This window comes from Odontesthes bonariensis, chromosome 2 (genome assembly GCF_027942865.1).
Source record: "Odontesthes bonariensis isolate fOdoBon6 chromosome 2, fOdoBon6.hap1, whole genome shotgun sequence".
Taxonomy (NCBI): Eukaryota; Metazoa; Chordata; class Actinopteri; order Atheriniformes; family Atherinopsidae; genus Odontesthes; species Odontesthes bonariensis.
Window position 1 is genome coordinate 44,504,663 of NC_134507.1, and position 16,249 is coordinate 44,520,911.

The 16,249-nt window shown below is 42.1% G+C and overlaps 1 protein-coding gene across 1 annotated transcript in view; it reads right to left on the reverse strand.

The window, feature by feature from the left end:
• Positions 1 to 297: 297 nt before the first annotated feature.
• The window catches only part of LOC142398204 (cadherin-1-like), a 32,425-nt gene continuing 16,473 nt past the window's right edge, over positions 298 to 16,249 (reverse strand). Inside the window, exons 5-18 of the mRNA XM_075482167.1 lie at positions 15,900 to 16,040; positions 15,254 to 15,409; positions 13,728 to 13,872; positions 12,783 to 12,955; positions 12,329 to 12,457; positions 11,351 to 11,536; positions 10,845 to 11,089; positions 7,685 to 7,827; positions 7,203 to 7,294; positions 5,731 to 5,863; positions 3,196 to 3,417; positions 2,690 to 2,820; positions 1,168 to 1,311; positions 298 to 1,037 (exon numbers count right to left, since the gene is read on the reverse strand). Of these exons, the coding sequence (XP_075338282.1) occupies positions 822 to 1,037; positions 1,168 to 1,311; positions 2,690 to 2,820; positions 3,196 to 3,417; positions 5,731 to 5,863; positions 7,203 to 7,294; positions 7,685 to 7,827; positions 10,845 to 11,089; positions 11,351 to 11,536; positions 12,329 to 12,457; positions 12,783 to 12,955; positions 13,728 to 13,872; positions 15,254 to 15,409; positions 15,900 to 16,040 (2,256 nt within the window). The 3' untranslated portion in view covers positions 298 to 821. The remainder of the gene's footprint in view (positions 1,038 to 1,167; positions 1,312 to 2,689; positions 2,821 to 3,195; positions 3,418 to 5,730; positions 5,864 to 7,202; positions 7,295 to 7,684; positions 7,828 to 10,844; positions 11,090 to 11,350; positions 11,537 to 12,328; positions 12,458 to 12,782; positions 12,956 to 13,727; positions 13,873 to 15,253; positions 15,410 to 15,899; positions 16,041 to 16,249) is intronic.

Genomic DNA, 16,249 nt, shown 5'->3' on the forward strand with positions numbered 1-16,249 from the left:
GCGTTTGAATAAAGCTCCAAATCTGAAGCTTGAGTTTCAAAACTATATCATATTTTAACTTGTATAAAATTTAAATCCTGCTTTTTATTTCTACCGTTTTAATGTCTCTGTAAAGCCCTTTGAATCACCTTGTTGTTGAATTGTGCTGTACAAATAAACTTGCCTTGACCATTCAGATTCAGTGTCCTCTTCTATCATGTGTTCTGAAGAGACAAGTAAAGAATATCATTTTCTCAGCAGTTCAGCTCCTGGAGGTTTTATGTACTTATAATGAAATAAAAGACAGATTCACAGATCCACTGTATTAAGAACTTTATATAAAAAAAGTTAAATTTAAAACTGAACAGATGCAAATACATTTAAAAAAAAAAAGTATTTATTGATAACTCATTGAGCTCACCGTCTCAGGTTACGGTTGCATTGAATGGCTGTGCCTGGATTTCATCCAAATCATCACCAATTTTTTCTTCAAATATAAAACACTTGTACAAATGCCACAAAGAGCAATCAAAACAAAAAAGAAAAACCAAAGCACCATTACTTATGCCAATTTAACCCAAACCTTAACTATGAAGCCGCAGACCTGTGAGTGTGCCCCCAAAAAGATACAAATCTGAAGTCTGCACTTTGGCTCCTGAACGAAGCGTACAGCAAACAAAAAGCAGGTTTAGTCATCAGTCTACGAGCAAGCTGTCAGAAAAAACAACCGACTGTGCTGTGAAATACTAATGAGAATGAAGATCAATCAACAAATATCCCAATGATGAGAAACTTAACATACATGCAGCCATACACCCCATAAAGTTAGCGCTTTGGTACGTTTACAGCATGTCATCATCTTCTCCTCCGCCGTACATGTCAGCGAGTTTCTTGAAGCGGGGGCCCCATTCACTCAGACAGTTGTAGTCTTGGTCTCCGCTGCTCGACGAGTTCAGAGAGGAGAGGCTTCCTGCATCAGAGCCGCCTCCCTCGTAGTCAAACACCAGCAGCGAGTCGTAGGGGGGTGCTGTCGGGTCGTTGTCTGCAGCCTTCAGGTTCTGAGGAACAGCCACAAACATGTTCTCATTTACTGAATTGGATCTATAGGTTTTCAAATATGGAGAACAACTCAAAAATAAAACATGACACGTGGCAACTCGCCATGATGAACTAAAATGCTTTACTCACATCATCGATGAAGTTGCCAATCTCCTCTGGGTTGGCGGGCCGAGGTCGGTACTGAGGAGCCGGCATGAAGTTAGGCATCACGTCATTCCTGAACACCTCGGGCCGGTTATCAAGACCCCGGTGCAGGACGCTGAGATCAAAGTCCTGACAGAGAGAGCAGGAATCATGTTTACTCTGTTCCAGCTGTGACACTAATACTCATCCAGTCACTGCACAAGGGCTCCTTTGTTTTATTTTTTTTTTTAAATCAAAAGACAAAGTAAAAACTCAACTACAGCTATGTGGGAAAAAAATAAAAATAAGCAGAAGCACATCCTTTTTAATTTCTAGGTCTTTAATCAGAAATCCTGTTACTCAGTAGGTCTGAACATTATGAAAATGCTCGTATGTCCAATATGAACACATGACATATTGTCATTGTCATTCAGAGTGGAAGTAGCAGCCCAAATAAACTTTATTAACTGGTCATCAGTGAGTGTGGGTGCCTCTATGAAAGCACTTTGCTGGGGTGTGTTAATACACACCTGATTGGGGAACAGCGAGAGATTATTCTCAACAGCTGCCAATCAACACTGTGGTGGGAACTTAGAGATGTGCGGAAATAAACGTTCACAAACCTTAAATTTGCACAGAAATAAATAAAAGAGTGGACCTTCACAACTATGCGAGACTGATAAAAGTAAAAAAGAGCAACCAACAGATTGACAGAAAATAAATGGTATAGATAAATACCTGCCATAGATATCAAATACAATCAATGCCCATGTTAAGATATTCATTTAACTGAGTTGAAATGGAGCAGTTAGTATAGTGCATGTTACTGCTAAAGTTTTAGGGCGTATTCAGACCAGGAAAGTCCGATAGTTCACTTGCTTTGGTCCGAACCTTTTTTTTTTCATTTTGGTGCGGTTCGCTTTCAGGCTGTACATTTCAGTAAACGGACCAAAATATGTCAACAAAGCCTCGCGCCCTGAAGTCGTTCGGCTATTGGTCAGAATCGACACGCGCAACACAAAGTGCTAAGTTCAAAAGTGACTCATTTTCGGTCTTTCGCTAGCTTTACCACAGCCGGTCTAGTAATTAGAAGATCGACGCTCTGTTCTGTTACCTAGCAGCAGACGGATGCTCCCGAGGTACAAAAAAGCAAAAAGTCTGGGATTAGGTCCGGTCTGCTTTCACACCTCCAAAAGATCCGCACCAGGGTTCGTTTGATCCGGACCGAGTCCGACCTTTCAGCTCGTCTCGGTTGTGTGGTCCGGACCAGAGTTCGGTGGTTTGTATTCAGACCATCCCAAAAGGTCCGAACCAACGAAAATCTGGTCCGTTTGGTCCGGACCAAACGAGGTAGGTGTGAATACGCCCTTAGTGTGTAAGAAACGACAGTGTAATATGTTCACTTCAGAACCGGTCAGTTTTTACACTAAAGAGTTTTATTTCAATAGAATTTTAAGCCACTTGGAAAATACTTGATGTGTGCTGTGCTGGACGTTTGTTCCTTAGATTAACCCAAGCCATCTGTTACCTGATCATCCTCTCCGCCTCCCTCTTCATCATAGTAATAGATGTTGTCTCTGATGTCGTCATCCAGCAGCAGCGGCTCCTTCTTCTCTCCTCTCCTACGCCTTGCAAACAGCAACAGCAGCAGCGCCAGCACTAAAAATGAAAAAATAAAGGAGCTTCATGACTTCAGACTGAAATCAGTTGGGAGTGTTTGCTCCATTAAGTATATTCTCTGCATCAAGGCTGAACATCCTTCTGGGTCAGAGGCTCATTGTTCTCCTGAAGCCAGAAAACGCAGCAGTACTTCTGCCCTGCTGAATATATTCCCCGGTTTGCACCACATCTGTGGAAATGTGCCAGTGACGGACCACAACAAATGCCTTTTTTGACATGAGCATGCCAAGCTACATTAACTTGCCCAAACAGCACATCTAACTCCTGAATGATGAGGCAAGTACATCTTAATCTATTCTTTGACTTGAAGGAACAATCTTTCCGTCTTGAAAGAAAACCAAATGTCAAACTCACTGAGAAGCAGCAGGATGCCCCCGAGTATCCCCAGAATGACGGGCAGGTTAGTGCCGCCTGCACCTCGTATGTCCTTGCATTGCACGTCTTCTCCAGTGCAGTCACACACTTCAGCCTTTACAGTGCTGTCCTGCACCATGCCCCCAGTGTCCGACACCTTTAAGACCACATTGTATATTCCTCTGGCCAGATCAGTGGCCAAAGTCAGGATGATGCCCGTTTCTGAAAGAAAGAAGAAATGATTGAATAAAAGAGTAAATGCAGTTTAGACCCCCTGCATTGAATCTGGTCATTTTTGTTCTTTTTGTTGCATGCCATGCATCCCCACCTCAAATCTGAGTGCATACCAAACCAGTTCCAATTTTTCACACAAACTATAGCATCCTTTTACTCAACGTGTGTGAAAGATCTGTGATACATTCAGAAAGCACCTGGTACTTAAAAATGCAGTTACAAATTCTACTTCTTGACCGCAGCTTTAAATGGGAAGGCTCAGCCTGTAACAATATTTCTATTCATAAACATATTTGAATAAAACAAATCCCTTTAAATTTGCGCTATTTAGCTGACGCAAAGTATTTTTGAAAAAACTATTTAATCTCAAATTGCAGATGATGAACTTATAAAGCCTCTTGGTAACCCATTAACTACATTTTCCCAGCAGAAGTCCTCGTAATCCACTTTTTTCCCAAAAAATTGCTTCCTCAGTATATTCCCACAGACTGCATCTATGGGAGCGGTGCCAAAACTGTCATATTCTTACTTATAGGTCCCATTAGCATGTAAACATTTCTGATACAGTGGAAATATAAATTCAAAATAAAGTCGCTCTCCTTAACTTTTGATTGACACCTCACTTTGCACTCCAGGAGCTTTCATGCAGCCTCCACAGGCTTTACTAGCCAACAGGAGCTTAGAGAAAGCCTGGACACAACTGGGACATCAGGTTGTGGTCCCGTTATGTTTTCTAATTAATATCACAAATACAGTCTTTTATGGACATCTATTGGAAAAAAAAAAAAAAAAAAAAAAAAAAGACAAAAATCTATTTCAAAGGCTTGCACCCCCGACTTTTTCCTTGGCTTTCTTGCTGGCAACCACAACATGCTGATGATGGTTAGTATATTTTAAAAAATATATTTCAAGGACCTTTTATATTTTTCAGTTTATTTTTTGTACATTTGTAGTGTATTTCACGCTTTTAATTTATTCTCGTTTTGCAGTTAAAACCCATTTAAGAAGTCACGCAGGGTTACATTTCACTGCATTAATTGAATTCCAATTGGTTTGAATTGGACTTACTATCTAAGTGCCTTGAGATGACATTTGTTGTATTTGGCGCTATATAAATAAAAATGAATTGAATTGCATGTATAACGGAGCATGTGACAAAAACTCAAATCAGCCATCTTGGCTGTCCCCTTATAACATGAAAACTGCAGTGAAGAAGGAGGATCAGCTATGTAATTAGTTGCTATGGAGACTGCTTCTTGTCTCCATAGCGGGGGGGCAGGGAGGGAGTACAGGTTATTGCTCCAACAGACAGAAGACTTGCCGTTTGATCCTAAAAACCTTGCCTCGAACAAACAGGCGCTCTTCCAAAACCACAAGTCGCATATGAAAAATTCTTAAACTGGAGCGCCAGAAGGGAGGGCAGAAGGCACTGATGTCATTTATATGCTGCTCCTATGTACGGTATAGTTTCTATGGCAGTTTTAATAAACCCCTCACTCAGGTTTGAAGGAAATCAGGAGACCTGGTTTATAATGGAAGTCAACGGGAGCCTGAGTGCCTCTCTGCGCTCGGAGGTGATCTGAAAGAAAACCGTGAGGCCCAGCACAATGACGCTCACATTGTTCATAAGTTTTGATGTATAATGGTCTAGGTGCAGGAGACATTGTGGACGTGAGAGAAGCTTGAGGTTTTTCTGATTAATCTGGGGCCAGTGAAATATGAGTGGGGGACAGAGGTGTCTTGTCAGAGGACAATTTTTCCTAAAACTTAAACTGCCATTGTGTCAAAAAAAAAAACAAAAAAAAACAAAAAAAAAAAAACTTTTCTTCAGTGAGAGTTAAATCTGTCCTGACCCATTTAAACTTTAAAAGAATCAATCCATTTCTTATAGCAGGAAATCCCCCCCCCCCCCAGTTTTCCAGAAAACCGTTGCAGTAATGAGAGAGAAAAATACAAGCACACTATTCCCCATCAAGGGATAGGTTTTGATTATTTTTTGTATAGGTCGGAGCAACAATGCGGGACTACTCACACACAGAGGAAGAAGAAGAAGAAAAGAAGCGGAGACCATGCACAATATTAATATGTGTGCCTTGATGTCTTTGGCATTGGTACCCATAATAAAGAAAAGGTCAAAAATAATTTTCAAAGAATCTGGTGTAGTTTGAGTTTGCAAATGTCTTCAAGTAGTCAGTTTCTCTTTGGAAAGGCAATTTGATTGGATGAAATCGGTTCGTGTTTGCTACCAACATTTCCCTAAAGTGCAAGAAAGTTTCATGTAAATATAAACCATTTACATACTGTTGTCATTCATCCTTGCAGTCCAGTTGGCCTTTGTCATGCCATTTAAAGAGACGGTGTAGGGAGCAGCAAAGCCTGCTCCATCTTTATCAGTTACAGTCAGCAGCCGAGGAACTGGTTTCTTGTTACATACCTGAGGAGAGAATGCAATTAGTACATTTTAACTAAAGTGACGTGAGCCCAACAAACAAGTGAAATTTCTTTCTTTTTTTTTTTTTAAATTAAAGACAGCCTGCTGCAGTAGACTTGGACGTACCGTTTCTTCCTGCATCTTCCTGAGCTTTTTAAATGAACTTCTTTATTTGAAAACACTGAGTTTTGAAACATTTCTGTGCTGGAGGGATTTCTTTTGGGACTTATTTTCATTTTCTAAATCTCTTATAATGCATAACCATGGCAACACGAAAGATGTTTGCTTGTGGGAGCAGCTGATTGAGCTTTTCAAAGCACAAGTAACGTCCTACTTCCATACGAGTGGAAGAGGAGATGTCTAGGATGCAGAGCAGGAACAAAAATAAAGAAAAAGGAGAAGGAAATTTAAATATTTTTTTCCCTTGATCATCACGGGGAGTTTACAATGACCAACAGGTAAAATGGACAAGCTCAGAACGCTGATGAAGATGCAGCAGAAATATCAGTAAGGATATATTATTTGTTTCACCAAGACATGGCTGCAAGAACTCCAATACCACTCGAGCAGGCTATTATAATATCCGGGCAGACAGAGAAGCGACAGAAAAGGAGAGATTACAGAGCTTGATAACAGATTGTGAAATCCTGGACATGTCACTGAAGAAGTGCATCAGCACACCAGATGTTCAACTGTTGGCTGTGAGTTCTGTCCATGTTGTCAATTAAGAGAGTTCACCTGTGGTACCTGCTGATGCTGTGTGGGACATCATAAACTAAGTTGTTGCTAAATTACAAAAACAACACCCCAACCCATTCGTGTTAATCTCAGAAGATTTCTACCACCCTTCTCTCTGCTGCACTTTCTAAATGCTTCTCTGCTGATTCTTGTTTTATTAATTTTGTTATACATCTATAACAATAGCACAACTTTTTTGGGGGGGCTTTTTATGCATTTAATGATAGGACAGTTGGAGAGAGACAGGAAGCAGGGGGCAGAGAGAGGGGGAAGACATGCAGCAAAGGGCCGTCCGGTGCGGGACTCGAACCAGGGACTGTAACTTCTGTACATGGGGCGGCTGCCTAACCCACTCAGACCACCGACCGCCCCAGCATAACTTTAATGATAAAAATATGTTATATCTTTATTTATTATTATTTGTGTATGTCTATAATTATTATTTGTTATTAAAGCACTAAAAAGAATTAAACTTTTTTATTGTATGGCAGTCGACTAAATATTTTTTTCTGTTAAGTGTATTTTAAAATGACATCCACAAACACCCACATTAGCTTTCATCTGTATCAGAAGTATTCAATATGTGATGAGTGTTCAGACATACCATGATGTCACGTTCCTCAATGGTGGGAGCATTGTCGTTAACATCCTGAAGCTGAATGATCAGAGTACCAGTTCCTGTGAGTGGGATATCATCTAGTGACAACACAGACATACATCAGAAGAATAAAGCACAAAGAAATCTGGAGAACCTTTCTCCATCCTGTTGATAAAAAGGTTAAACACACTTATGCTTGGGACAAGGCAGAGTTGACACCCTGGTTGGAAAGTGCTTTCTGCAAGCCTGATTTATGGTTGTCTGGGAAAGGCTACGGAGAGCGACTGAGAGGGCGGAGACCCTCCCCGAGATGCTGGAGACCCTTAATTTTTACAATATATGATTTGACAACTGACCTATGGATTAAGACATTCTCTGTGCCCTATAGGACCCTTATACAATTACACAACTTAATGCACAATTTAATTTTAGCATCTAAGATTTTCTCCGAACAGCAGCTGTACTTGGAAGTCTATCCTCACACTTACCGTCATCATATGCTCCAATAAGTGCCACGTAGTTTTCGTTCTTGACGAAGGGAGACTCTCTGTCCATGGCACCTTTCACTGTTATCAGGCCAGTCTCCTTTCCCACGTTCAGCCAGCCTGCAGAGTCACTTATAATTCTATACCTGGTAATAGACAAAACAGACAAAGATGAGCTTTGCAATCAAACTGATTACATGAAGATTTATGATTTATGATGAGTCACGTGAAGCATGTTTGGACAGGGAAACATTTCTATATTTCTCGTTTCTTTTAGCAAAATAGTGGACTCTCTAATATCATACTAGCTGCAATAATGAATTAACGGTGAGTACATTTGACCATGGTCATTCTTTGTAGGCAAATTATCTGCAACAAGGTAAACCGCAGTAATGACATCAGAGGTGGCTACGGTTCCAAACCCATGTCTAGGCTAACTAGATTAGCTGACAGTTTCACATGACATGTACAGTCAGGCCCAAAATGATCTTGATGGTAACACCAACATGGATTTGAAATAAAGTGATCAATTTGTGAAGTGTACTTCTACAAGTACACTGCCAGATACTCCTTGTGAATGGCATCTGGTATCAACGCTATTCACCATCCTATCCACTAAACAGCTGATCCACATCCAAGCAGTACCTCAGGAAACATGTCCTGTCATCTTTTGTAGTATCTTTTGAGTCCTGGTAACCAATCCATCATCTTCCGCTGGTCCGGGGATCGGGTCGCGGGGGCAGCAGCTTGAGCAGAGAAACCCAGACGTCCCTGTCCCCGGCCACTTCCTCCAGCTCTTCTGGGGGGACCCCGAGGCGTTCCCAGGCCAGCCGAGAAACATAGTCTCTCCAACGTGTCCTGGGTCTTCCCCGGGGCCTCCTCCCAGTGGTACGGGCCCGGAACACCTCACCAGGGAGGCGTCCAGGAGGCATCCTAACCAGATGCCCGAGCCACCTCATCTGACTCCTCTGGATGCGGAGGAGCAGCGGTTCTACTCTGAGCCCCTCACGGATGACCGAGCTTCTCACCCTATCTCTAAGGGAGAGCCCAGACACCCTGCGGAGGAAACTCATTTCGGCCGCTTGTATTCGCTATCTCGTTCTTTCGGTCACTACCCACAGCTCGTGACCATAGGTGAGGGTAGGAACATAGATTGACCGGTAAATGGAGAGCTTGGCCTTCTGGCTCAGCTCCTTCTTCACCACGACGGGCCGGTGCAGAGCCCGCATCACTGCAGACGCCGCACCGATCCGTCTGTCAATCTCCTGCTCCATTCGTCCCTCACTCGTGAACAAGACCCCGAGATACTTGAACTCCTCCACTTGGGGAAGGATCTCATTCCCGACCCGGAGAGAGAATTCCACCCTTTTCCGGCCGAAGACCATGGTCTCAGATTTGGAGGTGCTGATGGTCATCCCAGCCGCTTCACACTCGGCTGCGAACCGCTCCAGTGAGAGCTGAAGGTCACGGCCCGACGACGCCAACAGAACCAAATCGTCCGCAAAAAGCAGAGACCCGATTCTGAGGTCGCCAAACCGGACCCCCTCAACGCCCTGGCTGCGCTTAGAAATTCTGTCCATAAAAATTATGAACAGAATCGGTGACAAAGGGCAGCCCTGACGGAGTCCAACCCTCACAGGAAACATGTCCGACTTACTGCCGGCAATGCGGACCAAACTCTGACACCGGTCATACAGAGACCGAACAGCCCATATCAAGGGGTCCGGCACTCCATACTCCCGGAGCACCCCCCACAAGAGTCCCCGAGGGACACGGTCGAACGCCTTCTCAAAGTCCACAAAACACATGTAGACCGCTTGGGCGAACTCCCATGCTCCCTCCAGGATCCTGCTGAGGGTATAGAGCTGGTCTACTGTTCCATGTCCAGGACGATGCTGCAGAGACATCTCAACCAAGACAGTCCTACAGCATCCAGAGCCTTGAGGAACTCGGGACGGACCTCATCCATCCCTGGGGCCTTGCCACCGAGGAGCTTTTTGACCACCTCGGCAACCTCAGCCCCAGAAATGGGATGCCCCCCGTCCGAGCTCCCCAACTCTGCTTCCTCATCGGAAGGCGTGTCGGTAGGATTGAGGAGGCCCTCGAAGTATTCCCCCCACCAACCCACGACATCCCTAGATGAGGTCAGCAGAGCCCCGCCCTCACCGTACACAGTGTTGACGGTGCACCGCTCCCTTTGGACGCCATTTAGATCACTCGAGATCTGTGTATATCCATATAACGGGAGAGAACAGGGCAGAGACAACGCCTCTGAATAAGGCATTATCTGTCTTTATTTCACCAATACTTTAAGACCAATGAATGAATGAATGAACGCGTATTGCACTGTTAGCTCAGAGCTGCCGTGTTCTTGGTATTGGGGGCTAAAAAGTTTATAGTGGCATTGTGTTGATAGTTGGTTGACCAACAACCAACTGCATTTTCCGAAAAGCATTTCTGGAATACCAAGGGTGCCAAAACTGTGAAGACAACTATTGAGGCTGCAGATGTAACTGAGGTCACCATGTTCAGTTCCACCCACTTTGAACATGAACATTTTGCACATTAAAAAGGACCACCACAATCTGAAATGGCCCACATGTCACTCCTTGCCAGGTCTTTCACAACACTATTTCCTGGTTGCAACCGATTTAGCCGTTCCAGCACACAAGCTCATACCCTCTCATATCGCAATGCAAGCCTCTCCGTGCCAAAGACCTTTCCACACACTCGGCTCACGAGGTCTCCGTTTAGGGCATACAGTCACTGCCATCCTCTCAGGATAAACTCATGTATCCTACACAATATGGGATCCTTAGCTGTGCACTTCAACAGTTGCTCTGAATAGCAAATACAAATTACACCAAACTCTAAAGACTTTACAGATTTTATCCTGACGTAGTAAATTCTTTCTGTACTTAAATAGATTTTACTATTTTACAATTAGGATTAATAGCACCAAAATTAAAAACAAGAATCCTGAAAATGATTTATTTTGATTAAAGATTATTTTATATGCAATATATATTATTTATATGCAATACCTCCATTTACTTTAAGTTTGGAAATCTTTCCTAGGTTAGATGAATATAGATATTTACTCTTTCACTGAGACAGTTTAAAAACAAGTTTCTAAAGGTATGTTTCATCACTTTGGCCTTACATGACTTTTTGCTTGCGTTCGATGTCTGGGTCAGAAGCAGTGTACACCACCACTTCACTGTCGACAGGGAGGTTCTCAGGTTTTGAAACCTGCTTCACAGTTGGAGTAAAAATTGGAGGTTCATTGACGTCCTGCACAGTTACTATAACTGTGGCGGTGGAAGTGGCAAGTGGAACAGCAAAAGGGACATCATTTTCCACTGTAATCACTAGTGTGTGGGTGCGGCTCTTCTCAAAATCAAGACCCTGGTTTGATGGGGGGAAAAAAAAATATATATTAAAAAGTGTATAGTTCAGACTGTAGCACAGCTACAACTGAAAATTGAACACTTTTTCTTTATTCATTCACTTAAACAGATGTGTTTATTTTACTCATATTTGTGGCAACATTTAAATAGGTGTGGAACTTTCAAGGCTGGAAAATATTTTCCAATATTTGAGTTGGATATAAGCTTTCCAACACACACAAGTTTAACCCAACATTGTAGCTTGCTGTTTTTTTCCTACCGTAGTTGTCTTAAGGATTCCTTCTTGTTTGTTAGGTCCCGTTTCCACAGTGAAAAGTTTTCCAACATCTCCATCAAAAATGTTGAACTTGGCATTCCAGGCAGGGGAATGTGGTTCATCACCATCGGTTACCATCATTTTAACGACAAAAGTATCCGCTTTATTTTCTGCAATCGTTGCTGTATACTGAAACATGAAGGATATGTTAAAGTTCATTGCTCACTAAAAATACAACACTTGAGATCATAAAATTAAAGGCAGGGTAGGGGATCTTTTTCTGGAACATTTTTTTACATATTGCTTGAAATACTCTTCACACCCCCATTGCAACCAATTAATTAAAGGTTTTGACACAAATATGAAAAGTTTTAGTGGCCTCTAGAACGTAAAATCTAGGAAAAACAGTATCCAATCATTGTGAACGGACCGTTCACAATGATTGGATTCTGATGCCGTCTATCAAACTGCAATCTGCTCCTCCCTCCCCCTCCCCCTCCTTCCCCCTCCTTCCCCCTGTGCGCGTACCCTGCTCCGTGAACGTTCAGAAGCTTGGCAGGAAGCTAAACTAGAGCCAGCTTGGCTAGCACCTAGCATTATTAAACGTATAGTTAGCATAAACTAAATACTAAATACGGCAACGATTGATGCTTGCTGTCAGAACAGCGCTCGTGCACCTTCGTGCTCGTTCATGTACTCTAGAGGCGTGCCTTCGGGGGGAAAGTGAAGAAAAGGGTTGGGACTTTTTACCTGTGTATTTTCAAAATGCAGCTTCGCTGGACTCAAAATCCAGGATCTCCTACCCTACCTTTAAGGGTTCAATAAATATGAAATGAATATGAACTCCCACAGTGGTGGAATTTTGGGGGCACTTTTTAACACAATGACGCTGCTCATCAACAGGCTAGGCAATGTGGTCATCTACTGTGATGACTGAGCAGATAAGGAGCAAAGTTACAGTCTCAGGAGTGTTTTACTTACAGATGGCTGAGTAAAGACTGGAGCGTTGTCATTGCTGTCTGTCACCTTGAGAATTACTTTTGTATTTCCAGACAACCCTCTTCCCTGCATGTCGGCTGCTTGGACCACCAGTGTGTACTGAGGGATAATCTGTAGGAAGAAAGACGGAGCTTAATGCACCAAGAAAAAACATTAACCCTACCATCAGTTTACAGACTCAGCTAAAGGAGTCTCTTCAGATACATCGGACCTTGAAGTGGTTAAGACAACATTTGAGGAAATGTGTTTTCTCAGGATCTGAGATCTCTGGTGTGCTTCCTAGTGGAATGGTAACAACATAGTACACATGCAAGCATATTAATAATTACAGCCATGACGGAGCCAGTTAGGGGCTGCGCGGTGGTCAGCACATTGATGATTTTAACAAGTAGGTTTAAACACTCAGAAAGGGGAAATATATCTTTTAAAGGCTCACCTCTCTGTCCAGCCCACCAGCATTGACTCTGATCATTCCAGTGACTTCGTTGATGACAAACAGTTTGGAACTGGGCTCTGTTGGTTCCTGGCTCAAAATACTGTAGCGAATGTCAGAGTTGTCACTATTTGGCTCATCAAGATCTGTGGCCACAACCTGAATCACTTCGTAACCTGAAAAGAGGAAAGATATGAGTGGAAATGAAATAAAGAGGCTTGTCAAACGGCTCAGGAAAGGGACGATTCACCAATAAAGCTGGGCTGAATACAGCAAAAACGATGCTAGTTTTCTTGCCCAGCCAATGATGTACTTTGTGATTGCGGAGGTCTGTTGATTGACTCTGGATTTTTGTTGTCTTCTTTCAATATATTGAGAATTATAATCTATGCTGACATTAAACAAGGAACCAACCATTGACTAATAACTATAACTTAATGTGTAGACTGAAAACAAAGGGTGATGAAAACTGCCAGCTCTGTTTTGATTAGCTTATGTACCCTGATGAGTCAGGGTTAGGGTGCTCTGGAACCACAACATTAGCAGCACTTCGTTTACGTGTTGGGACTGGTCATAATGTTCTGGCGCTCACCACTTAGCCCTCTACAAAGAATTTCTCTTTTAAAGAAAAAGATGAATAGATCATTTTAAAAAGTGTGCTGAAAGAAGCCAACATACCTCAAAAGAGCTCCTATATGAGATGACTATGAGGACCCAGCAGTCCTTCTAAATTCTTTGTTTTCACTAGTTTCTTTCATTTGCCACTTAAACACAATGAAACTTGTTTTGAAAGATACTATATGGATTTACTACTTCAGTGTAAAGTGCTTCCAGTGAAGACTAGAAAATGGCTATAACGAAGTGCTTTTGTTTCTTTAACTTGTAAAAATAAAACCCATCAACTGGTGTATTTTTCAGGCTTACATGAAATAAATCCACTTTCATTACCTATTTTTGAGGCCTCAGCAACTTCTCCAATGTAGGTGGATTTTTCAAAAATTGGATTGTTGTCATTCTGGTCAATTACGATGACATTAACATCCATAGGTTCTTCAGCCTTTCCCGTCCCTTCTGCAACAGCATGTGCTTTAAACTGCAGACAGAAACAAACACATGCATCATATCATACATGCGAGACTAATCCACACACATGCTTTCATCTCGCATCACAGGAGCAGGCGCACTGGTCACATGATGCATATTCAGACAGTGGCTGCGAGATCAAGACAACACATGAACATGAGCAGTTCAAACAACTCTTGGTAGGAAACCTGTCAATGTAAACAATGCAGGGCTGTGAAAGATGAGAAAAATACTGTCTTTCCAAACGTTTAACAGGTATGTTAGACTTTATGGATACACACAAGGGTTGGGAGAGGCAAATACATGAAGTTAAAGCATGTTAACACCTAATCACCTCCAATCATTTTTGTGCAGTGGTCGTATCAACAAGTAAACACGCTGTACTGAGACTGTGGGCTGGCATTTTATTTCATTTTGATGAAGTTGTCTTTGCACAACTGAGCGTTATATTGGGAATGTAAAGTATGCTGTTATCAACAAGCAGTTTTGTAAGTATTTCTAAGTGATACAATGAACTTAAAAAGAGCAGCACGACGACACAAATGTGCCATCTGTATTCTATGATGTTGTGAACAGCACTACTCAGGCAGAAGATCCATAAATCATCTCTTCAAGGTGACTGGAAAGTGCTCCTTTGGCCGATTACTTTTCAGCTGTGAATACTGGATATATTTCAGTACAATATGGTAGAGGTGGTCTGGCTCAATCCCTGGCTTCCTGCACAGGCTTTAAAAAGTGCTGTATGATGTTTATGTGGCTGATGAATGCGGCGTGTAGTGTAAAGCGCTTTGAGAGGTCAACAAGACTAGAAAAGTGAGATAGAAATGTACTTACAGCAGGTATTTGTGATTAAGATTTGGTTTTACAAAGAAGCTGAAAAATTAGACAACTGAACAACATGAACATGTGTTTCCTGAACATGTGTCCAGAGAAACATATTAAGGGGGCAGCTCAGTATGATTTACCTTTTTTTCTTAGTTTTTAAATCAACTTGTCCGTTCAACTTTGCTGTTTGAGATGTATTCATTTGTCAACTGCTTCTGTACATGAAGACATAACAATATACTGTCCAACTCAAGTCTGGACGCCTCAAAATGAATGGGTAGGTGCGTGCTCAAACCTTTGACCAGCAGCGTGCATTCTTATTTCATACTTTGTATAATATGGTGCGATCCAACAGGAGAACACCAGCACACTGTTAAATCAATGCCTAAAGTCTGTGGAAAACCTGAAGCTTATGACCTAACTCGGTGAAGGAACTAGTGAAGGTGTGTTTCACTGGATTTCTTGATTGTATGAGCTAAGAAAGCAGTAATTTGGTTTTCCCTTTCATCCCAGGGGAGTTCAAACTGAGACAAAGGGTGTATAAAGCTACCAGAGAGGATGCTTACCATGTACTTTGCCTGCTTCTCCCTGTCGAGTGGTTGTGTGATATACAGAATACCACTGGTCCTGTCCATGGTGAAAAGGCCAATAGGTTCCTCATCAGCTCCTGGACCAGTGATGCTGTAATAGATCTTCCTCTTTTGGTCCTCGTCAGAGCGGATCTGGACAAAGCACACCCGGCCTTAGTTAATACCACTAACTCACAAGTATAGTCATAATATTGTTAAGCATGTACAGTACAGAGCTGATGGTAGAGATCAGTCAATGGCATCCTGCTGGTCCATGGAATAGGAAAGGCTTTAATCAGTTGTTTTTTTGCAGCAGGAGTACCCACATTTTAAAAAAAAATCTGGTTTATCTGGTTACAATATTCTAAATACTGTTCAGAGACTGATTCTGTCAGTTCTCTGTACTCTGGACAGCAATATAATGTGATCATTAGAAATCATCTTTACTGTCCCAGAACAAAGCAATGGACCGTCATCTCAAATTGTCGGGTTTAGTAAACGGGTCAAATTGTGGTTTTAAGGTCATTCTGAAGGGGTTAGGATCATTTAAACATACTAGAAATACAGCCTTACAAATAATCAGCACAGTGCAGAGGAAACAATATTCAAAATGCACTTCAGTAACAAATTTACTTCATCTTACTTGAGAGATTTTTAGAGGATAAGCTTTTCTTTCGTTCTCAGAAACAGAGATTTCAGGAATAACCCAGCCTCTCTTCCTCCTCCTCAGACCTTCAGCAGACTTGGGGAAGTGTATGATGGACACAGCTTCATCAGTTGCACTCTGAGAAAAACAAACATTGTATTATAAAGAACTTGTGATACAGTGAAACACTTCTAAAAATAGTCAGTGAAACACTGTAATGTAGTATGCATTAGCATTAGCTGAAAATGCTTCATGTTTTAATGGCCCACAGACTTTGCTGGAGTTTCTCCACACATACAGCTAACAGCCTGATCTGTTGATGACACTAACTGTACTAGGAAATGACC